Source organism: Dromiciops gliroides, chromosome 3 (assembly GCF_019393635.1).
Source record: "Dromiciops gliroides isolate mDroGli1 chromosome 3, mDroGli1.pri, whole genome shotgun sequence".
In the NCBI taxonomy this organism is placed as follows: domain Eukaryota; kingdom Metazoa; phylum Chordata; class Mammalia; order Microbiotheria; family Microbiotheriidae; genus Dromiciops; species Dromiciops gliroides.
The window spans coordinates 18,003,858-18,029,539 of NC_057863.1; the positions used below are offsets into that span (position 1 = coordinate 18,003,858).

At 39.2% G+C, this 25,682-nt stretch overlaps 1 protein-coding gene across 1 annotated transcript in view; it reads right to left on the reverse strand.

The window, feature by feature from the left end:
• The window catches only part of VEPH1 (ventricular zone expressed PH domain containing 1), a 219,469-nt gene that overhangs the window by 68,867 nt on the left and 124,920 nt on the right, over nucleotides 1-25,682 (reverse strand). Inside the window, exons 8-9 of the mRNA XM_043996166.1 lie at nucleotides 23,795-24,007; nucleotides 22,029-22,426 (exon numbers count right to left, since the gene is read on the reverse strand). Of these exons, the coding sequence (XP_043852101.1) occupies nucleotides 22,029-22,426; nucleotides 23,795-24,007 (611 nt within the window). The remainder of the gene's footprint in view (nucleotides 1-22,028; nucleotides 22,427-23,794; nucleotides 24,008-25,682) is intronic.

The following is a 25,682-nucleotide window of genomic DNA, read 5'->3' on the forward strand; positions in this document are numbered from 1 at the left end:
AGGCCCTTATTGTATTAAAAAAGTTCCAGGCGCAAAAGGTGGGAAGAGACGGAATGCAGTCAGGTTGTACATTTTATTTCCTCGTATTCATAATTTTAAATTGTATCTCATAAATAAACTCTGCTTTGATTATTTAGTTAAGGGGCTTCTTAATCCTTTGCTTATCAATTTTGGGAGTGGAGCAGTGTGGTGGAACTTTATAAACGGCCCATGCTAAATTAATAGCAGTCAGGTAGCCAGTCAGTCAAAAGTCCCCAGATTAGTCCTCCAGTCAGATTAGCCCCCAAATTAGGCTGGTCATTTAAAACATTTCAACAACAAAAAGAGCTTCAATTCTAATATAGGAGGACAACAAATAGAAGGGAGTGATGACCAGGGAAGGGAGTTTTGGTTCCAGGATGGTGAGTGGAACATTTGGGCTATCAATTGTCATGCTCTTTCCAGAAGCAATGGTAGTAGTGATTTGGTTATTGTTCCCAGAAAGGTAGAAATAGAGATCAGAAGTTGTGAGCAGTTAAGTGGAGAAAAGGAAAGAAATAAGATAATTATACACAAACATTTTCATCTCTAATACAGAGTCAAAAGCTGTCATTAAGTTCTGTTACAAAGGCAAATATAGAGAAAATTCATTTCAGGTGACCAGTGTATCCTTTGAGAGATCGAAAACTAGGCTATAGGAACACTCTGACCTCAAATTATAGATCTATATGGAGTGCTCAACAAAAAATCAGTCAGGTTATTAATTGGCAAGTGTTTATTAAGCACCTACTATGAGCCTGACCCCTCCTCATAACAGGATTGTCTTCCCTACTTTGGGCTGGGTTCCAATATCTGGCTTTATGGAGTTATTTGATTAAACAATTCAACAGATACTTATGGAGGGTCTTCTGCAAGGCTCTGGGTTGGGTGCTGGGGAACCAAGGACATAGCAAAACTGAAAGCATCCCTGAATCTCAAGGATCTTGTACTCTAAAGATAGAACCCAACATAGGCAAGAGCAAGTAAAGAGAAAGCATTTATAAAGGAATAAAAATAATTTAAGAGAGAAAGGAGATTAGTCTATAAGAGGGAAAAAGTCTTATGTAGGAGGTCACCTGAGCTGTGCTTGGAAGGAAGTCAGAGATTCTGTGACTCAAAGGTGAAGACGTGGTGAATTGGGATATGAGATGGACAGCTCTCAATGGGCAATAGCTAGTGGGCCAGTTCAACTAAGATGGAGGATGGTGAAAAAGGGGTTAGATGAAGGAGTCTAGAGGGGTAGGTGGGAGCCATAACATGGAGGGCTTTAAATGACCAGTCTGAGCATTTTGTTTGGGATCCCCAGAAGTAGGGAAGCCAGTGAATTTTTTAATTACAGTAGCAAACACGGGCAGATCTTTGATTAGCGATCTAAATCTGGCAGCTCTCTAGATGATGAAGGGAGATCCTGGAAGAGGAGGTGGCTTAGGATGCCATCACAAGAGTCTAGGTGGTCTCTTCCCAGACCATCCATCAGCTATACTCTACATCTAAAGGCACTAGAATATTGCAAACTACAAGGTCCTGGAATGGAGCCAATCTCCTAGCGATGCTTGAGCAACTAACAGGACATACACTGGCTGAGACATCTATGAAAATGGTTGACAAGAGTCTGCCCCAACAGCTGCTGCCTGGGGAGCTGACTGGGGTCAGTGGATGTGGGTGGGCGAATCCATTCTCAAAGACACAATGAGGGACAATTTCAAAAGAAGGGACATTGCCGAATTCATTCTTCAGGGAAATCACAGCTGCAAGCAGCCTAGGCTGGGGTGTGATAATCAGATCACAATTTTCATGGCAAAGTCATCAGCAGAATCTCGGCAGTGCCAAGTCTCACAAACAGGGGCTGTATTCCACCAGAACTGAGGACACAGCAATAGTGGTAGGTCTGACCCTTTCAGTCGCACACAAGCCAGTTGGCAATGCCATCAACTGTCATCTCTGGATATGGATCAATATGCAAATAAGGACGCATCGTGATTTTGTCCTGGGCAGGCAGCTCCTAATGAGGGAAGTCTCTTCACTGAGGAGATTGCAACCCACAAAATAATAGAAACTTTAGGAAACTGCTCAAGATACACTAGAGAGTAAGGGACTTGCTCAGGGTCATAGTTACTCATTGTTAGAGGGGGATTTGAAACCAAATCTTTCCTGACTCAGCCCTGTACTAGAGCTGCTACATTCTGCTGGAGTCATACTAAAAGAGAAAACACACATACACTCACCCCTACCTACCAGGCAGGCAGAGCTCTGTCACTGTCACTGAGCTCTGAGCACCCTGAAGATAAGTGGACTTTTCCTTACAACAGATAAACAATGATCAAAGGGAGTTAGTCCCATAGTCCTGCCACTGACCCAGGAGTTTGAACAACTGATCAATGGAAATTGTCTATTTTACTTTCTGCTCTTATAGTGTAGTGTGACCTGCACCAGGTCTGGCTTCAGGGGAAGGACTTGAAATCCAAGAATAGGAGCAGTTACTTGGCATTGTAGCTAGAACGCTGGCCAGGGAGGTAGGAAGACCTAACTTCAAATCTCTCAGACATTTATTAGCTGTGTGACCCTGGGAAAGTCACTTTAGCTTATCTTATTCTCAATGTCTTCATTGTAAATGAGGGGATTGTACTTTACAGCCTAGAAGGTCTCTCTCCCCTCTAAATCTATGATTACCTAACTGTTATATACCCTTTCAATTCTATAAAGCTCCATCTGCAACAATGTCACTTCTAACGCCCAGCTCTAATTAAAGGGCTTTACCCCTTTAACAGTTAAAAATGATTTACAAAAGACCCATGAAGTCCACATACATTTTTTTTTTTCTTAGTGAGGCAATGGGGTTAAGTGACTTGCCCAGGGTCACACAGCTAGTAAGTGTTAAGTGTTTAAGGCTGGATTTGAACTCAGGTCCTCCTGACTCCAGGGCCGGTGCTCTATCCACTGCGCCACCTAGCTGCCTGGTCCACATACCTTTAAAAGGACCAATCTCCCAAAGAGGAAACTGAAATCATAGTGATGAATTCACAGGAAATGACATCATAATATTAATCATATAGTGTCAAATGGTGATTGAATTGACTAAAAGAAATAAGGACGATTTCATTTGTTTAAGTTCTATTTAAGTTTAAAGCAATAACTCGTGAGTTTGAGTCACTTGTGTGAACATTTGGTTTTTAGGCTAAGTGTTAAGGGCAGGATGGGGCCAGTTGGGGAAGGAGGAACAGAGCAGCTAGTGGCTGAGGCTCAGCTTTCTGTGTTTCTGGGGGTTTCTTCGAGGGCTTTGGGAAGTGGCTTAAGATTGTCACAGGGCCTATTGGAAGATGGAAATGGCAAAGAAGCAGTTGGAACAGAGAACTAGCATTTTCTTTGAGTGCTTAGATGAGCTAGTATTGGCACTGAGGAATGGACCGTTTGCAAGAGTACCTAGTTTAAGAGAATTTGGGGCGGGGCAGCTAGGTGGCGCAGTGGATAGAGCACAGGCCCTGGATTCAGGAGGACCTGAATTCAAATCCAGCCTCAGACACTTAACACTTACAAGCTGTGTGACCCTGGGCAAGTCACTTAACCCCACTGCCCCGCCAAAAAAAAAAAAAAAAAGAGAGAGAGAGAATTTGGGGGCAGCTAGGTGACGCAGTGGATAAAGCACCAGCCCTGGATTCAGGAGGACCCCAAGTTAAAGCTCGGCCTCAGACCACTTAACACTTACTAGCTGGTGTGACCCTGGGCAAGTCACCTAACCCCCATTGCCTCCTCAAAAAAAAACAAGAAAAGGAAACGGAAAAGAAGTGAATTTGAAATGAGAATGTCAAAAAAGTGAAGAGTGAGGAGAAAATCTCTTCAAATATAGTCTCACAGAACCTCTTATCTGAATCTGGTAGGAGCTGAGATCCTGAGAAAAATGTGAGTGGGGATGGAGGGGAGCATATGGTTACAAGGCATAAGGCATGGATGATTATGAGGGACCAGTAACTAGAGCCATAACTAGCATTTGACAAGGGGACTTTGCCAGGGTGCTCACATTGGAGGGAGGAAGGGCATACTTCTCCTCATAGCAACTAATGTTTCCATTGCATCTACTGGTTCAAGAACTGCACAATCCAACTATCTATGTCTTTTACTACCAGGTCCCATAGCTATAGTCCCCTTTCTTTTAAGCCTCTTTTTCTCTCCCCACAAAACCCTTAAGTGGAGTCTCTAGGAGATAGACTGTCCTGATACAATTCATCACCTGTATAGTGTCATGAATCTCCACTCTTTTTTTAAACATTTTTTTTTTATGAATCTCTACTCTGACCTCATTCTGATCCCACAGAATTAGCATTTCTGTAAACACAGTACCACGTCTATAAATAAGGCAAAATAGAGAAAGCAATTGTGGATCCTCTGCAGGTGGCCCTGCAGACTGGCCTGTAGATCCAGGAAGTTTCTATATCGACATTACCGAAAATCCACTGGGTCAGAAAACCAGATGTCATTGAAAGCAAACATACTTTTCAGCTGAATTATGGCAGTAGTAATTCTTTATGGTCAGGGGTGGAGTTGATTTAGGCCTTGGGGATGGGAGGGGAAGGGGGTTATGTTCCTGAAATTTCACTCCTTTCCTAATTCAGTGCATTGTGGGTTGCAATGCTTAAGTTTAATTTAATTTAATTTTAATTTTAATCATCCCCTTAAGAATGAAGTCAGTAACTCCCTCAGCACCTTTACAGATTAATAGCTGGGTGAGGGTCTAGAATAACCGAGCGCATAACTCCATGTGTGTGTGTTTTTTAAACATGGGTCCCAGGGAAAAGACCAAACCAAAGGTCAGAGTTTGAATGATCTACAAAACTGTGGGCACAATGAACTAAAAGAGCAAACTCTCAAGAGACTGGGAGCATAGGGAGGCATCCTTCAAGGCTCAGAACAAAGCATCCCCAGCAATTATTATGAATTTAATGTGTATGAACACACATATATGTATTTATGTGTGTATGCATGCACGCATGTGTATGTATGCATGCATGCACGTGTACATGTGTGTATCTATGCATGTATCGTAGTTACCATGTTATATATATATATCCTTCCACATGGCATTTCCGCCCAAATTGAATGTTAAGTCCTCGAGGGAAGGGGTTGTCCTTGTCTTTGTGTCTTTGAATTTCTAGCACCTTGGACACTCTCAGGCACATAAGAGGAGATAGATAGGTAGGGTTAGGGTTAGATTTCTTAAGTGTTTACTTTGGGCCAGGCACTACATTTATAAAGGCAACGAAGACAGTCTCCGTGACCTCAATCCGCTAGGGGAAGACAGTGCAGGAAGGGGGTTCTGGAAGGCAGAGGAGTTGCAGGGTAAAGGTTATGTGTCATTTGAAATATTTTGAGTTACCTGAATAGGACAGGGACATTAGAAACTTAGGCCTTTGAATGAATGAATGAAAGACAAGAGAAAGCAGAAAAATATAGATAAGAATAATAAAAATCATAATAGGAACTGTAAGAACCCAAGCAGTTCATTCTCCCCCTGAATGAGAGTAAGTGGGCCTATATATTGCTACCCTACATAAATTCATGTCTGCTTTATACATTTTTTCTTTCTCATTAATCCTACAAAATGACACTAGGGAAGGAGAGAGACTAGTATTATTGGCTCAGAGTCTGTGAAGCCTATTATATATAACTTATAGGACCCCTCGAGGTTCACGTCTGTCACAGATGAGTGTGCTCCATAAATTTGCACATTCCAACACCACTACTGACCCTGAATGTTATGGAAGGGCCTAATTTACCCCAGTGGTGTCCAAGTCAAATAGGAAAGAGATCCTTACAGGGTTGTAGGTTGACTTAGAACAACACCACAAATTAACATTATCTATGTTGTATTGCATTTTCACTTAAAAAAAATATTTCCTAACTACATTTTATTCTGGTACCAAGGCACTCAGAATTTTGCAGCCAGAGAGTTTGATACCTCTGGCCTATGAGACATAAACAATCTCTCAGTACATGTTTTCTCCTGTGGACAAACAGAAATGCAAAATGCATATTCTAGAAAAAGTGACTGTGTCTTCTATGTTCTATTGTCTGTAGCCCTCACTATGCCACTGCTCCCTACCTCTTCCCCCAGCTTCAGTGCCCTTCCTAACAAGGTTCCTTTTGTATGGTCTCTATTTATACTTATATCCATACTTTCCCCAATCAACTGATCAATCAACAAACTTTTAATAAGCACCTACTATGTGCCAGGCAGTGTGATACTAGTAGAAAAATGAAGCATTCTCTCAGAAGGAGCATGCATCTAACGGGAAAGACAGAAATAAATATATGAAAATATAGAATAAATACTAAACAATATAAAAATATAGAGAGGTGTTAAATACAAGACTGGGAGGGAAGAGACTAGAAATTGGGGCAAGGTTCAGGAAAGGTTTCATGGGTAAGAAAGTGGCACCTTGAACTTCATCTTGTTGGAAGATTTGAATTCTATGGAAGCCAGGTGTGCGGAGGGATGTGATTCCCAGACATGGGGGATGGCCAACACAAAGGCACGCAGATGGAAGATATGGTGTCTTATTTAAGAAAACAGAGAGGGGGGCAGCTAGGTGGTGTCAGTGGATAGAGCACCGGCCCTGGAGTCAGGAGGATCTGAGTTCAAAATCTGGACTCAGACACTTAACACTTACTAGCTGTGTGACCCTGGGCAAGTCACTTAACCCCAATTGCCTCACCAAAAAAAAAAAAAAGCAAAAAAAAAAAAAAAAGAAACAGAGAGAAGCCCGTTTGGCAGGACTATAGAAAGTGAGGAGGAGAAATATTCATTGAAATTAGAAAGATAGATTGGGACAAGTTGTTAAGGGCTTTAAATACAGGCAGGGGTTTATAGTTGATTCCAATGGAAGAGAGAACCACTAGGGTTGACTAAATAGGAGAGTGACATGGTCAGATCTGTGAATAGAACGTCACTTTGGTCGGTTATGGGGAGGATGGATCAGATTGGGGGAGAGTTGAGGCCAGGCTAACAAATAGGGGTCATTGCAACCATCTGGACAAAAGATGATAAGAATCTGAGCTAAAGTGGTATCTGTGTATGAGCCAGGGCCAGATATGAGAAGGGTTATGGAGATAGAAATAGCAAGATTCGGCAACTGGTTGGATATGTGGGGTGAGGAGATGGAGGAGTTGAAGATATCGCTGACATTATAACCTGGGAAACTGAAAGAAGTCCCCCCCCCAATAAAATGTAAGTTCCTTGAGGTCCCAAATATAAGAAATACACAAAATAGTATTTTATGGTAGTAAAGAATGGAAACAAAGAGGGGAATCTTTTCTTTTCTTTATCCCCAAACCCTATCCTGTTTCCAATTCTCTCATTCTTATTACCCCTACCCTTATTACTCTCAATGAAGTGTTAGTGACTGTAGAGCATACCTCCTCCCAGGAAAGTTTTCTTTTTTTTCTTTCTTTCTTTTTTTTTTTTTTGCAGGGCAATAAGGGTTAAATGAATTGCCCAGGCGTCACACAGCTAACAAGTGTCTGAGGCTGGATTTGAACTCAGGTACTCCTGAATCCAGGGCCAGCGCTTTACCCACTGTGCCATTAGCTGACCCCCAAAAGTTTTCATTTTAAAGAAGGTGACAAGGAGGAAGGCAAAAGTCAGCGCAAAGGAATCAGCTACGGGTTGATCAGGGGAGAGATTTGGGGGGCAAGCTTTCTGATGATCGTTTATTGGATCATAAATGATCTTTAGTCCTTACTACCCACTCTGTTGTCTTGTCAGACAGGCCAAGTCCAGTTCTATTTACAGAGCTCTGTAAAGGGAACAGCTAACACACCCATAAGTCAGTTCTTGTTGTTCAGTTGTGTCCAAATCTACATGATTCTGTTGGGGGTTTTGTTGGCAGAGATACCAGCGTGGTTTGCCATTTCCTTCTCTAGCTCATTTTATAGATGAGGAACTGAGGCAAACGGGGTTAAATGACTTGCCTAGGGTCACATGGCTAGTAAGTGTCTGAGGCCGGGTTTGAATTCAGGTCCTCCTGAATCCAGGGCTGGTGCTCTATCCATTGCACCACCTAGCTGCCCCTCTATAGAGCCTTTTAACATAGGGCCCATGAGCTTGTTGTTGATGATGGTTTTAACATTTGATAAATTAATTTCAATATCATTGGCTTCCTTTGCAATCTCATGTATTTTATGCATTTAAAAACACAATTCTGGGAAGGGGTTCAAAGGGTTCATCAAACTGTCCATTACACTGAAAAGGCTCAAAACCCCCCACCCTAGAGAGTTACATGGAAGCCAATGTCTGGATTTTGTTTTGTTTTCAAGGGGTGTTTTCTTGATGAGATCCCGTGAAAGACCCCCAACAATGCTTCAAAGAGCCAACTTTTCATCAGTATATGTGCTTCTCTCATTCACACAGATGGCAATTCCTGGGCATCTTGGTTGATGGTGAGTATTAATTTCACTGGCTGCAAAAAACATTGACCACCCAGAAGTTTTTGCAACGAGTCTCTTAGTACTTAGCTTGGCTGGTCCTGGGGTCATAGACCATCACCAGAGCAGAAAAAAAGACTTTTTTTTTGAAAGACCTGCCAGAGTAGATAGCTCGCTGTCATGGCCTTCATTAACTCAGGATAATCTTTATCCCACAGTGAGACATCAAAGGAAGATATTAATGAAGGATCCCTTAAAATAGTAATTTTAAAATACATTATGTATAAATCATTGTAAATCTTACCAAAGTGGATTTTGATGAATTAAGTGGGAATGAATTGGAAACATATGGATTAAATTGATCTTAAAGTGAGTTTAGGTTCAAAAGGGAAGAAAAACATTGTTTGGCTTATAGCACTTGGGGATTTCTTCAACCCTGAATGTTTGAAAGGCAGCATATAAGTGGAATTTAAAATAGGTTCTCCCACTCTCAATATTATGACATGGTAATTTACATCAGACATACTAATTAGAGAATTCTTCATAAAAACAAGGCAGGTGGTATGTGGCAGCCTTGGAAACTCCCCAGTGTTTGTGTGCCTCTGTTCTTGACTAAACCCATGACCTTAATGGAGTTGCTGGACCAAAGGCCAAAGTCAGAGCAGTCTTCATTATAAAGCATAAAGTAAAAATATTGTAATGTGGGAGGTATTGTAGTACAGTAGGAAGAGCTAGGGTCCAATCCCAGCTCTGTTCATGATCTGTATATACTGGATAAGTCACTAAAACTCTATGGGCTTCATTTTCCTTATTTAAAAGAATGAAGGGGTTAGATAGATTTTGGGACATGACCAGTCTGGGAATTTGTTTTATGTACTATACATGATTATTGCAAGACTTTTCTTTTTGTTTCTTTTTAAATGTTAAATTTGGGGATAATTGGGAAGGAGAGATAATATATGCTTATAAAAATAAAGATAATTTGTTAAAAGAAACAAAGATCCAAAAGAAAAAAGAAAAAAAGAAGACTATCAATCTTTTGAGTGTCTTCAAAATCATATAACTTCCAACATGAGTTTCTCTCATAGTTTTCATTCCTGGTTAAACCTATATATTTTCCCTGATTATATCTTTTAAAGTGCCATGTATAACTCCTTCTGTAACACACTGAGTATTGAAATATTCAAGGTCAAACATGGTGGTTCCACTTCAATCAATGTTGAGAGAAAATCATCTTCAAAACAAACAAACAAAAAAGAATGGGTTAGACTATGTGAACTCCAAGGTCTCTCCCATCTTGAAACCAATGATTCTTTGAAATCAGATTATGGAATATAAACTTAGAAGTGTCCTGGGGAAAAGCCCTTGAAATTATATGATCATAAATTTAGCACTAGAAGTGACTGTTCTGGCCACTTAGTCTAATGCCCTCATTTTTACAGATGAAAAAACTGAGGTCCAGAGAGGTGAAATGACCATTAGACTCTCAATCCACAGTGCTTCCCCACTGTCACACTGCCCAAACTATACTTTTGGAAATGTGGCAATGGGCATTTGGAATTTTGGATGGCAGAAAGATCATGGTGATGGAATGCTCTGGTTACAAGAGAAATTAAGTATTTTTATGAATATCTGTACTTCTTTTAGTGTGAACTCTATGCATGCATCTATTTGTCATAGGGACATCCAAAGGAAGGCTATAAAAACCATAGGCATTAGTCTTGAATTTATGAGCTGGTGTGAATGTAAAAAGGAAAAAGTATAAAAATGTTGGGAATTCTGGGAATATCCGAAGTGTCCAATCCAAAACTAATGCAATGTTTCCAATCTAATATGCATTCAAGTAGAGCTTTGCAGTCAAAGACTTTGAATTCATGATAAAATATATTTATATTTAAAAGCATATAACTTTTACAAAGAATTTTGAAAAATCTTATTTAACTTTAGTGGAGAAAAGCAAGCTTAGGAGGACAGTGACATTAGTCCCTCCTTCCAAAAGGAAATATGGGTCAATTGTATTAAATTCTATGACTCAAGGATAGGTAAATTAATACATAGGTCTGAGATTCCTTGACTGTTTTCTTTTTTCCTTGATTGTTTTAAAGCACTTTCCCAATGTTTAAGGTTCAGCAAAGCGCACTTTGCCTCCAGCACAATTTCACTTAGTTTCCAACTATCCACATATTTGAAGGGCAATGTAACCCATATGGTTCTAATTCATTTACACCACTCAGCAAAGGATTTCTGAAGACACACTTGATGTCCAAGAGGCATTTTGAGTCTTTAAAAATTATTTTCCGTGAAGACATTCATTGTCACGTTTCATGAAGGTCAAAAGATCACACATGGAATGCTCCAATATCACATCAAGGAGCAGACTCTATGAGTCTTCAGTATATTTTCAAAGCCTCCTTAAAGCTCATGGCTTCTTGAAACTCTTGATCAGTTGGTCCACAACCATCCTTTGCTTAGCAGACCATGAAAGGATGGCTGACTGGAGAATACTGAGCTCTGTTGAGCTCAGAGCCATTTTCTCATCTGCTCCTTAACCTCAGTCTGCCTCAGTTTCCTCATTAACAATTTGGGAACAATAATAGCACCTACTTCCCAGGGTTGTTGTGAAGATTAAATGAGATAATTATTACAAAGTGCTTAACACAGTGCCAAGCATAGAGTTATTAGCACTAAATAAATGTTACCTCTTATAAGGAAACTAAGGTTAAATGACTTGTCTGGGGTCACACTGCTAGTAAGTGTTCAAGCCTGGATTTGAACTCAGGTTGTTCTGATACTAAATATGGTGCTCTATCCACTGTGCTACTTAGCTTCCTAGGTTTTAAGTGTTCATGACTCTTGTTATTTTATTATTATCAGAAGGCATTCAGCCAATTCTATAACAGAAGTCCATGGCAAAATCAGCTTCACCTAAGGAAGTTTGTTGGAATGTATCATCACAGAATCTCAGATTCTCACAGTTGGGAGGGATCTCTGGGGCTACCTTGTCCAATCCTAACCTGAAAAAGAAAGGTCCCTGCTATCTTTATTCTGTGAAGGAAAGTATTACCAGGACAAAATGACCATAGGGAATTTAAATGATGGGCTCTCTAGGAAGTTTAAACCCAAACTTCAATTTAAAACTAACTGGCATATTATCTCTAGTTCCTAAATAACAATAAATAATCATCACAAACTCATGGGAAATCATCCCTCTTGTGAAAGCTAATGCTGCAAGGCAAAGAAGAATAACACAAAGTTTGCCTTTAAAAACACCACTGGAAGAACAGGCATGGCATTGCCCATCTGTAAGTCCAGCTACCTGGGAAGCTGAGGCTGGTGGATCTCTTGAGCTTGGGAGCTCTGTGTCATAGTGGGCTAAGCTGAGGGGTGTCTGCATTAAATTCAGCATTGATATGTTGATTACCCAGGAGTGGGGGGCACCAGGTTACCTAAGGATGGTCAAAGCAACCCACATTAGAAATGGAGCAGGGTTCCTCTGCCAAGGAGAATGAGACCAGGCTATGAGTAGCCACGGTCTTCCAAGAAAAACCAATCACCATAGGAAATATATTTTAAATACCATAAGCATAGTATTTTATTCTGCTAAAACACATTTGTGCTAAGATAGATATTGCTGAGTTAAATGTACTTATTAAGTGTCTACTGTATATCAGGCTCGGTATTAGACACTGGAGAGACAGAGACAGAGACAGAAACAAAAGCAGTTCTTACTCTCAGGATTAGATTCTACTGGAAGATTTCAGACATTTTTTGACTGTTTGGATCCTACCATGGTAGGCTCTCTTAGTGGAATGGACTGCCTTGTGAATGAGTGAGCTCCTTGTCACTGGAGAAGTTCAACAAGACACTGGATGGCCAATTGCCAGGGGTTTTGTAAGAGGGAATTCCTGCTCATGGCAGGATTTGGATGAGATGTCTTGGAGGTCCCTTTCAGGTCTAATTCTAGGATTATATGAAATATATTCCTGCTTAATAAAGTTTCTCCTTTTTTACTATTAGATATCCATTTAAGGGGATTAGGGACTAGATCAGGGAAGGCAGAAAGATTTCAGCTATAGAGGTTAGCACCAGGTCCTAGAATAGCAACACAGTGGGTTTGTGATTTATGTGCAATTATCTTAGGTCCCCAAAACTAAGAAAGAAGATTTCTCTCACTATGATGTTCAGAAAATCCAGACTTCTGTCTTGGGGATCCAAGGGCCTCATAGGAACTGGATTCAGGAGGACCTGAATTCAAATCCGGCCTCAGACACTTGACACTTACTAGCTGTGTGACTTTGGGCAAGTCACTCAACCCTCATTGCCCAGCAACCCCCCCCCAAAACAAAAACAAAACAAAAGAAAATAAAGTGCTTTATAAACCTTAAAGCAATATATAAATGCTAGTTAGTATTTTTTACTATTTATATCATCACCATAATCATTATCTCCTTATTTTAGAAATGAGACTAAGACCCAGAGAAGTTAAAGGATTTGCCCAAGATCACACAGATAAGCACAAAGAAATAATGATTATCTTAACCAGAAAGGTAATTTTGACTCAGTAGAGAGAAGGCTACACTCAGTATCAGGGACACCTGGGTTTAAGTCCTACCTAGCTCTATGACCCTGGTTCATTCACTTTGTCCCTGGATGCTTTACACACCTCCCTAGACCTTATCTATTATGCATAGATGGGTTGTGATATGCATTGATAGAGGGAAATTTTTTTCCCTTTTAAAATGCATTGGCTTGGGGCAGTTAGGTGACACAGTAGATAAAGCACTGGCCCTGGATTCAGGAGGACCTGAGTTCAAATTCAGCATCAGACACTTGACGCTTACTAGCTGTGTGACCTTGGGCAAGTCACTTAACCCCAATTGCCTCACACACACACACACACACACAAATGCATTGGCTTAAATAACGTCTTCTTTGGTGCTATTTGATCACGCGGTGATTTTATAGAAACTTGGGAAGAGAAAAGGACATGTCAGACAGGGAAGAAAAAAATTCATATATCATTTCCCTAATCTTTCATGGATAACCCATTCTAATATTTTCTAGGTAAAGATCATGGCACATAGAGGGGAAAATTGGGGTGGCAGTACCCCTCCATACTTTCTCGTTTGGTTGGCCCTAAACTTTGGCAGCAAATGATTGTACCATTGGGTCACTGGAAGGCATCCTCAGTGACTCAGTATTTACTTCTGAGTCTTTTTGCATCTCCCTTTCTGCCATGCCAGTGAGATGCAGCCTCCCAACTCATGCTGTGGATCCAGTCCTGGGGTCCTACTGATAGGTGAGAGCTCACTATAATTATCTGGCCCTGAATGACTCAGCTTCCCACCATGGCACTGCCTTACCTACACTAACAGTGGCCCCTTCTATCCTTTCTTGGGGAATACTAACCAAACCAACCCAATATTCCTGGAAAAGGTACAATTTTGGTGCCCTGTGGCTCTACTTATGACCGCTCCTGGGACTTTACCCTTCCCTGGCCACCTCCTGAGTCTCATATGTGCTCTTTTCCCCATTAGTATGTAAACTCTTTGAGAAAGGAATGTCTCCCCTTTGTAGTTGTATACCTAGCACTTAGCACAGTGCCCAACACAAAGGAAACAATAAATATGTTTCATTAATTTATCCCTTCTAGTAGGATTGCAGAGTTTGGGTTGCTGTATGTGTGGCATCATATCAACCACTTGTCATTTTTCAGGACCAATAATATTTGCAATATCCCTAGAACCACCTAGCTGCTTAGTCATCCAATCACTGCTTGAATAACTCTAGTGAACAGGGACCCTCTACTTCTTGAGACAATCCATTCCATATGTGGATGGCTCTAATTGTTAGCAAGTTTTTCTTACATCAAGCTGAAGTTGCTTGTTTGTACCTTGCAATTTCTGTTCCTTGCTCTGTATATTGGCCCCAAGTAGAGCAAAGCTACTCTCCTTCCATATGATCTTTCAAACATTAGCTATTATTAAATACTTGAAGGCAGCGATCATGTTTTCCCTAAATAAATCTTGTATTCTTGAGTCAAAACATCCCTACTTTCTATAATTGGACCTTTCCTGCCATGTTCTCCAGTTGACTCACCATTAAGTTAAGTTGAGAATTTCCTTGCTGCTCTGATTTTGGCAAAGATATAAATCAAAAGATGTCTGGCTATTTGAAGTCTTCTATTACTAAAATATTATCCCTTTGTTCAGGTTTTTGATCTTTTTTTCCAAATGGTTTTTCTCTTTTCCCCTTCTTTCTACATGGCCTGATGGTGACATTCCTTCTCTTTCTCCTTTCATTCATCCTTCTACTGACAGCCTTTGTCATGCCTTCAATTCAGGTTCTTAAATTTCTTGACTTGAGTATATTTTCTTCATGTATATATGCATGACATATATACAATACTAAAAATTGCCCCTCCTATCTGTTTTCATCCTTTTGAATAAGAGATTGTCTTTCCAAAGCCATATTCCAACCATAAACTGGATCCCACCTAATCTTGGTGTCACCTATGAAGTCAAATTTCCTTCCTTGCATTAGGATTTTAATTCACCTTGTTGGTATCTGCATCCTTACTACCTAGAATGGTGACTAGAACATAAAAGCTGCTCAATAAATGTTTGTTGATTAATACATGCTTTGTCCATTTGTACAGAGAAATCTGAGAAGATGGGCAATATGACTGGATCAAACAATTCTCAAAAGAAAAGTTGCAAACATATATGTTTTATGACAGAATGTCCCAATTCACTAATAAGTTAAATTCAAATAAAAAATTCTGATGTTTCACCTTATAAATAGCAAAATTTTAATGACAAAAGATGGCTATAATCCAAGTTGGAGGAACTGTGGAAATTCATGTACATCAATGCTTTGTCAGTAAGACTGTGAATTGGTCTAACCATTCTGGAAAGCAATTTGACATTTATGCAAAGAAAGTGACTGAAATGTCCTTATGTGGATATTTGACCCAAAGATTCCACTGCTAGGCATCTGAGGAGGTCAATGACAAGAATGACTTCATATATACAAAATCACTTATCATCAAAACTGAAAATAAAGATACCTATTGATTGGAGTATGACTAAAATGGTGGTGCATGCATGCAATGGATGATTACTATGCTATAAGAAGTGATGAGTATGATGATACATATGGCAAGACATAAACTGATACACACACATATATACATACATACATACATACATACATACATACATATATATAAGTGAGCAGAAGCAGGAAAACAATAAATACAATGGTTCCAACAACATAAAGAGAAAGAACAACAAAACAATTGAACCTGAGCATTGTCAAATTATAATGACTGAGCTTGGCCCCATAAAAGAGACCTACAAAGTCACTTCCTTCTATTTCTTGCAGAGCTGGGGAACTAGGATGTGGCACACGGCATATAATGTTAGTCTTTTTTCAATATTTGGGTTAATTTTGCTGAACTTTAAAAAAGTCTTTGTTATAAAGGATTCTTCTCTAGAAGGGGAAAAAGGGGTAGGCTATGTTAGGGATTATAAAAACCAAAGACATCAAAATTTATTTTAAACCTCAATGACCTAAGTAGAGGCATAGATGGCATTTTTATCTCATTTCTAGATGGAGCCCAGATGGTATATTTAGCTCATGTGCTGGGTGATAGGTAGAATTCAAAAAAGCCTTGACAGGGTAGAACATTTGGCTGAATTGAAGAATGTGAACTTTTATCATGATTGGATTCAGAGGCACTGGGTTCAAACCATACATCTGACAATTACTATCTGTGCAACACAGGACAAGTATTTAACTTCTCTGGGCCTCAGTTTCTCAGCCTCTAAAATAAGGAGGTTGAACAAAATGACTTCTAGCTCATTTTTAGCTCATTCTAGAGATATGATTCTAATCATGCTTCCCTGAAGAAATTATGGGAGGTTCCTTATGTAAGAAAAGAGCACAAAAGTTTTAAAAAATTCCTGTTGTAGACTAGTGCTTAGAAAGGGTAAAAAGAACAACTGTGAGAGGGATGATCCAAAAATCTACCTGGTATATAGGAAGTCCCTGCTCTTATCAAAAATCTCTGCCAGACCTCTGTTTGGTAGAGTACATGGTGCTATGAGCTCTATCCCTCTCAATTTGATGATGGCAATAAACTTCCTACCTCAATTCTGAGTTTCCCTGGAACGTCATGGGAGAAGGTCATGACTGCAGCATCACTTCAGGGACTAACAGAGTGCTGCTTATCACACATTACTGAAGATAGAAACCCTTTCAGAACTTGTGAAGAATTCTGATCTAAGTGACTTTTGATGAGTCTGCTGAAGGCTTTTGGTAGCAGTAGCTGTTAGCTTGTTCCCTCTTGCAGTTCTACTTCCAAAAGTTACCAATGTGGTACAATGTGCACTACATTGGTCCATGGACCTGGTCAAAAGACCTGGATTCAGGGTGCAGAATTCTGCCACTTACTACCTATGTGATCTTGGAGAAGCCTTTAGCTTCCAAGTTATCATCTTTATCCAGATGATTCTCAGATCGATTTGTCAGCCCTAACCTCTGTTGTATCTCTCCCCTGGACTTGCATCCCCAACTCTCTAGTGGACATCTTGAACTAGACATCCGCTTCTCAGTTCCAAAATGGAACTCATTATGTTTTCCCCCAAATCTTCCCCCCTTCCTAACTTCCTTATCACTGTTGAAGTCACTACCGTTCTCCTAGTCACCCAGGCTTGCAACCTAGGTATCAGTCTTGACCCCTCACTCTCTCTCATTGCCATATACAATTGGTTGTCAAGTCTTGTTGTTTCTACTCATAGCATCCCTTTTTTTCCTCTGAACTATGACCACTCTGCTGTAAGCCTGCCTCACCTTATGCATAGACAATTGCCTTGCCTCAAATCTGTCCCATTCCTATCCATCCTCCACTCAACTGTCAAAATTATCTTCCTAAAGGGCAGGTCTAACCATATTATTCCATTATTTAATGAATGTCAGTGTCTCCCTACTGTCTCTAGGATCAAATATAGAATCCTCTGTTTAGCATTTAAAACCCTTCATAGCCTGGACCCTTCCTACCTTTCTAGTCCTCCCTCCACTTTACTACCCTCTGTGGACTCGGAGATCCAGTGGCACTGACCTTGCTGTTTTTTGCACAACTATCTCCTGACTCAGAATTTTTATTGCTTGTCCTCATTCCTGGAAATTTCTCCCCCCTCATCTCTGCCTCCTGGCTTCCCTGACTTCTTGCAAATCTCAGTCAAAATCCCACCTTTTACAAGAAGCCTTTTCTCTATCATCTGAAGTTGATTCTCTTTTTACAATTGTTTGCATATTGTCTCTTCCATTAGAGTGTAAGATCTTGGGAGCAGGGACTGCTTTTTGCCTTTCTTTGTGTATCATCAGCACTTAGCACAGTGCCTATCACATAGTAAGTGCTTAATAAATGCTAGTTTTCTGAGTGAGCAACCTGTGCCCACCTTGGCAAATCATTTAATTTCTCTGGGTATCAGTTTCCTCATTCATGACCTTATGGGGTAGGATGAGGTGACCTGCAGGTCCCTGCATCTCTAAATTTAAGGTATTATCCTAAGTTCTTCATCCTGTCTGGGTCCTTTATTTATCTGTAAAACGAGGGGGGTTGGAAAAAATGTGCATTATGATCTTGTCCAACTCGAATTCCTATGATCCTAATTCTAAAGTATTCTGAAAACATTTACAGGAGAAAGTTGAGAATCTCAAGTAGAAAAAGATGTTACCAAGAAATTCTTGCAAATACAGCAGAGCACTGCAATGATAATGATGTCCTTGTGTGGGTTCAGATAACACAAAAACATCTGCATAAAAGATATACCCAACTGTTGTGGCAAGGAGCTAAACAACAGTCCATCAGAAAGGCCGGATGTTGCTTGGCCAACCCATATTCCAGGCACTGGCTCATGGTTCCCAACCCACCTTGCCTGATACTCTTTTCTGACTACATAGGTCTAAGATTTGCTTTTGACATCTTTTAAAAACATCATGCCTTTTATTTTTTTTACCACTAATTTCGCATTGTATTCTATCAACCCCCACATCCAACATCCTCCCTTGTACAAAGAAAAATACATTAAAAAAACCAAAAGAAAGAAATTGCATCTTTCAGTGAATGAGCCATCTGCCACCCATAGCCTACTCCCACCATATACTTAGAGGAAAGAAATCTGTTTCATCATCAGTTGGAATGATATTTCTCAGCATCTTCAGACCCTTACTAACTGTGTGATCATAGACAAGTCATCTAAGTTTTCTGATCCTCCCCACCTGTCAAACTAAGGGGTTAGACAAGATAGCCTCTGAGATCTAGGATCCTAGATACATCTAATCCACACAGCTAATAGACTTTACTTAACCCTCAAGCTCAAGGATTCACCTCAGTCATAGAGTTCTTGAGATTAATGCTTTGAGAACACCCTATAGATGAAACCAGAGAGTAAAAACAATAGCTAAGTAGACCTGGTAGATTAATATGACTGAATCTTCCGATTTAGAGGAAAGGACTAGTTATGGGAGAAGAGAAAATAGTGGCATTAATTGACTTGGCCAAGGCTACAAGCTCATTCAGAAACATTGCCAGTTAAAACCCCCTTCACTGGGATATGAGAGGATATGACCCTGTGTGAAATCATATTCTGTGAAGAACAACAGTTTGGATGATAAAGCCACTATTGAAGCAAGGTTCCAGTAAATTTGTAACATCTTAAAAAGAAAGAAAGAATGTTGTATATGATGTGTCTTAAAACTCTTAGTGCAGCTTTAAGCTATTTAAAAACTCAAATCTGTATCAAGACTTTTGAGACACCCTATATATAATCACCCTATTTTTCTATTTCTTCCTAAAATGTTGTAGTCATGCTTTAGACATATGACTGTGTGTGTGTGTGTGATTAGAGCTGTACAACTTGAAGTTTTACTCTATTATTCTGCTTACATTATTGAAGGCATTATGAATATTTTCCTGGTTACACTCATTTAAATGCATATGTATTCCTATGTTTCTCTGAATTCTTCATTGTCATAATTTATTACTAAGCAATTACAAGCATTACATTCTTGTATCACAATTTCTTTGACTATTTGTTCAATTAATGATATCCACTAATTTCTAGCTCTTTGTTGCCACAAAAATGCTGTTATGAGTATTAGTCCTTCTCTCCAACCCTTCCTCATTTTTCTGCATGCTTCTAAACTGCGTTCAGAATGGTAGGACCAATTTACAGTTCCATCAACAATGTATTAAGCTCCCTATCTTCCCACAGCCCCTACAACATCAACTATTTCAACCTTTTGTCATCTTTAACAAGTTTCTTGGTGTGAGGTGAAACCTCTTAGTTGTCTTTATGTTTACGTACATTCACACTTTCATTTGGTATATTTGTGACATGATTTTGGGGCAACTTTTTTTTTTCTACTTTCCATTTTATAATTTATTTAATGCAATTTGAATTTTTCTTATTACTAGTGATTTTGATCAATTGTTCATATGGTTGTCACTTCTATTTCTGGATGGCTTTGCATGATTGGCATATAAAGCAAATAAAAGCAGTTTCTACTTGACCAGCATAAAATTAAACAAAATTGAATTTCTTAATTAGTTCCTTTTCTTAATAACTTTAAAAATCATTTTGAGTGAGTCTCAATTCCTTTTGAAGGAAAGAAGTGAAACCTTTGAGTGATCACATAATCATAGAAGAAATTGCAACAGCCAGAAAACTATTCACTGGCTTTTGGATGGAGGAGTTTGTGTAATATATGCAATATTAACAGCTTATCCCTAGTGTGGTCAGCATGGGTTCTCTTTCTGTAGATAGGTTTACAATGAGTCACATCAATCTCCTTTTCCCTGCACATATCCTAGTCAAGGAATTTCCCAAGGACTTATTGAGAAACTTCCAGGAATTTACAATAGTATGAATGAATTCTGAAATAATGGTTAAAAAATATTTGCTATGTTTTCAGTTTTTGTTTGACAGCAAATATTTTGTATCAAAAGAAAATGCTATGCTTTTTAAGGAAAAAAGATGATGGATTCATTCAATATTTCAGGCAACCCCTCCAGACATCTAGTTTACTCTCTAATTCCCAACATAATTCAAAGAAGTGGGGAGAAATATCATCTGTTTTGACAACTAGGTGTTAGAAACAACTTCTCAGGATTTTTCTCAAATTCCCATGAGAAGCAAATATCCTGCTCAGCAGACATGCTTTTGATTCTTTGGACCTAATTTAAAAAACACAAATTAAAAATGAGTATATGTGTATATATTTATATATACACATATATAGGGACATGGTGAGTAGACAGTGTACCTTAAAGTCAAGATTTGGCTTCAGGTTCTGCTCCTGCCACATTGATAGCCTGACTTCATGATCTTGGCCAAGTCACTTAACTTCAGGGGCCCCCTAGTAACTCTATAAAGACTACAAACTGCAAAGCAGGTATTGCTCTGCTTTAGCAGAGGGAGTTTCTGCATCAGGAATGAAATGACAGGTTTAGATGAAATAATTTTAAACTAAGAAGCCATATGGTACAGTGCATATATGATGGGGTTTTGATTCATAGGATTATAATAAGACAATAGACCATAGAAAAGGGTAGCACTTCCCAAAATTATGTAGATCTATGGATCATTCCTTCCTCTAGCTACAATCAGGACCAGGACTAGGATAGGGAAACCAGAGCTTTGAACCTTAGTAGCAAAATTTAAAGGGTGCTGTTTTCAGCAGTATTGAAATAGCCAAGGTTAGCAACTAGTTGGTACAAACAACTAATGAAAATAAGAAGCTACTTGATGGCATATATTTCTAGTCCATAGCAGATTATAGCCTGAGTGAGTTCTCCTAGAGTTTGATCTATGGCTTCCCCAGAGGTAGCTTGGGAGACACAGTCCCAGAGTCCCTATCTCTCACCCAAGAGATAGGGCCTCCAATTCCTGGACTGAATATGTTTTTTTTAAGAAGTTCATTTGAGATCATATCTTATTTACTTTGCCCAAGATGTCAAAATCATTACTTACTACTCTTATTATGATAGTGAGTTATTCCCCCATTTATGCAATAGTACACAATTAGAATTCTTCTGTGCCTGAAGAGGAGAGTATGACTGTGGAACTAACTTGCTGAGTGAACAATCAAAGGGTAACTGTGAAGTCTGAGTAAAAATCATCATGATGTTGTGGTCTGATGGCTATTGATTTGGGATGCAGGAAGATGAGTCACCCCAAATAAGATGGAACAAAAGCTCCAAAAATGTTAGGGGAATAGTTTTGTTTTGGGTTTTTTTTTGTTTTGTTTTGTTTTGTTTTTGCGGGGCAAGGGGGTTAAGTGACTTGCCCAGGGTCACACAGCTAGTAAGTGTCAAGTGTCTGAGGCCGGATTTGAACTCAGGTACTCCTGAATCCAGGGCCGGTGCTTTATCCACTGCACCACCTAGCCGTCCTGAATTACTTTCAACATATCAGATCCAAACACCTGAAAAGAGCTAAGATGACCCCTTTTCTGGTAATGACAGCAGTGTTGTGTTTCCAAGGTTGCCTAAAATTTTGTAAATTTTCAAAGTTCTAAATGCTTACCTTCAATGGTGCACTGATCTGGGACTGGAATGCTCCTCCCAATTTCCATTACATATGCTTTCACTTTGCTGAGATTTTCCTTTAAGTGCAAATAGAGCTTATCCTGGTATTCCACATGACTTTGTGTAGTCTCTGTTGTTTCTTCATGGCCATTCTCTTTAACTGTTTCTGGTAAGTTCTCGGATTCTGTCCATTTACCACTTGGGTGTGAAATTGAAGACATTTCCAGCTGTGATTCTTCAGTATCTGCCTTAAAGGGTGACTTGTAATTTTCTTGGCTAAGCACATCTATTTCTGAAAAAGAGATGCTGGCCATAACATCTCCATTCTCAACATCTCGCTCATCATCTGAATTTGTATGGTTTAGGTGGACTGCATGCAAAGCTAAACTTTTTGACCTATTATGTAAACAAAGGAAAAATTAAAACACAATTAAAAAAGATCCGGTAGAGGATGCCAAATGAAAGATAATAGGAATGTAGCTTCCGGAGTGAGTCCTGATGCCTAGATTGTACTAAAGGTTGCTTTCAAAATGAAACAACTCAATGAAGTCACCAAGTGAGGCACAGGAAAATCATCCAATGTGCTTAAGTAACTTGTGAAGATTAGGGTCATTAACAGCCTGGGGGTATATTCAGTCAAAGATCAAAGAATCCAGAGTTAAAATGGACTTGTATTGCCAAGAATAGCCCTAAAATATTTTCACATTTTTGGGGTCTGTAATTTTATCTGAGTGAACACCCCTCTGAAGATATGGGTCAAAGCCACTCTGTAATTTACTTGAGTTCCATGAGTGCTGGGGCCATTAAATTTAACCCTCCCCCTCTTGGGCTCCCAAGTTAAGCTGGTGATGAGACTCCCTTCATTTAGCTAAGGCTGGTCAGAAGACAACAGCCCTTTACCAGATAAATTTTCTAAGCTATCCCACGTTAATAAACCCTTGGGAAGCTCATTCTCTTCTGGCATAGCTTTTACCAACCCAAGGTCACCTTCACACCACAATATAGTAATGGAAGAGGAGAGGAGACTTTATACATACATACACACAAATGTGTATACATATATATACACACATATATGTATATGCATGTGAATCTTATGGTTTTCTTCTAAGAGATAATCTACTGAGATTTTTGAATTTTGATGGCCAATACTGTCATCTCTATTTAAAAATAAAATAAAATTTTATTGAAATTCCAGGACACCACAAGCTTTCCTCTCTCAGAGAATAATAATCTCTTAAAAACAAAGAATAAAAAAAGAGGCAAAACAATAATGGTTAAGCAAAATAACCAATAGATTAAAAAAGTCTGACATTGTATGTAATGTTTCATTCCCATAATCTTCCACTTCTGAAAAAAATAGGTGGGCACCTCTATTCCTAATATTTTTAATATATTTAGGTATTGCTTCCACATAGAACACATAGAGACCTTAATAAATGTTCATTGATTATAGGATCATAGACCTAGATCAAGAAGAGATTTTAGAAATCATCTAGTTCAATGCTCTCAATTTAAAGATTAATGAGTAAATTGAATTTTCTTTCCTTTTTTTCTTCTAATAAGACAATGCACACTGAATGCTCTTTGCAAACCTCAGATGCCAGTAGTTGGTTATCACCACCAACATCAAGAAAGACACCAATTAATTCAGGAATTAACTTTCTGATGACCACAAATATTAGATATTTAAATCATCCCCATAACATTAAAAAAAACTTTATTAAAAAAGTGATGGGAAATCTGAAACTCAAAGTGTCCTACTTGTTAAATCTTCTATCTTTTCTTTCTTCCTTTGAAACCTGGCTTAGACTATATCTTCGAACAGAACCAGGAGGACTGTTCTCTCCATTTATTTTTTCTTCAAAAGCCTGGATCTTAACTTGTAGTTTTTCATCCTCTTCATTTCCATTAGTTGTAGCAGATTTGAGATCTCCCAATGGTTCTGAAGGTTCCTTTTCAGGCTCACTCTCCATCCTAAAGGAACACAAATGATTGAGTTAAAAGCTGCCTATCCTTTGGGAGTATTGGCATTGTCTCTTTAACTGCCTTTCATATTGAATGGCAGACTTTGCCTAGTGAAATAATTTTTTTAAACTATGTCGAGTGAGTTTAATTCAATTCAATTTTAAAAACACATTTGTTGGGGGCAGCTAGATGGTGCAGTGGTAAAGCACCGGCCCTGGATTCAGGAGTACCTGAGTTCAAATCTGGCCTCAGACACTTGACACTTACTAGCTGTGTGACCTTGGACAAGTCACTTAACCCTCATTGCCCTGCAAAGAACAAAACAAAACAAAACAAAACAAAACAAAACAAAACAAAACAAAACAAAACAAAAAACCACATTTGTTAAGTGTCTTCTTGCTACTAGATACTGGGCTAAACACCATGGTTATACAAGGACGAAAATGAAGCTATCAACTGTCCTCTAGTAGTTTATTGTCTGGGGTGGACAAGGACAAAATATGTATAAAAGTGACTGTAATAAAATATTTACAAAGTAATAAAATGGAATTCAAGGGGGAGAGCCAGCTAAGAACCTTGAGCTGTGCTTTGAAGTGATCAGTGAGTGAGTATTTATTAAGCATCTCTTGACCCCAGGCACTGTGAAGGGAAACAAAGGCAGAGAATGACAGAATCCCTATTTGGAAAGAGCTGATGGGAATTCTATGAGAGAGATAGCTTTACATGTCAGAAGCATGAGAGATGAAAGGGACAAAAACCAAGCTAACTTCCTGAAATAGTAGAAAACTAATAGCTAGTGGCTGGTATTTACATAGCTCTTGAGAATTTACAAAGCACTTCACAATAGTCTTGGGGTGTGTGTGGGGGTAGGTGCTATTATAATTTCCATTTTACTGAGGGGGATCCTGAAACAGAGATGTTGAGTAACTTTCCCAGGGTAACACAGTAAGTGTCTGGAGCAGGATTCCAAGTCAGGTGTTCTGGACTCCAAGTCTTCCATTTTGTATACCTATTGACAGGATCAAAACAAGCTGATTGGGCCATCCAGTGATTCACTGATTTATTTCTTCAGTATTTATTTTATGCCTACTAAATACAAAGCCCTGGGCTAGGGGCTAAGGGGCTTTTAAAGTTGCATACGGCATAACTGCAGCATCCATCCACAGGGCATGGACTTTCTCCTGCTGTCTAAACATTCTGGAAGCTGCATCCTGTTTGGCTGGGCTGCCAGCAGTGCTGATGCATTTTCTCACAAAGGTGACCAAAACATAAGTATTCATGGCCAGTGGTAGGTAGGCCACATATCACCTTTAGGCAGAATGTTCAGACAATGTGTACATTTACACTGAATTGATTCACTCTTTGGAGATTGGCAGACATTCACTTGAAGTCATGTCCCTGGGAGGATTTGGAAACAGATTGTGGTCAATAGCTCAATGGATAAAATGGGCATTTTCCTTTGGGTGTCTGTCCTTCATGGGATTGTTTTTAGGCCTCATTTCATGGAATATTCGATCAATGGGTGCCGGGCATATCTTCAAAAGACAAAAAGCAAAATAGCCCCTGCCCTCAAGGACCTTACATTCTATTGGAGGGGGCCAGCACAGAAAGAGATAAAGAAAAATACACAAATTGACGTAGCAATGAAGAATCTTCTCATATAGAGTGAAGAGTTTCCAAAGAA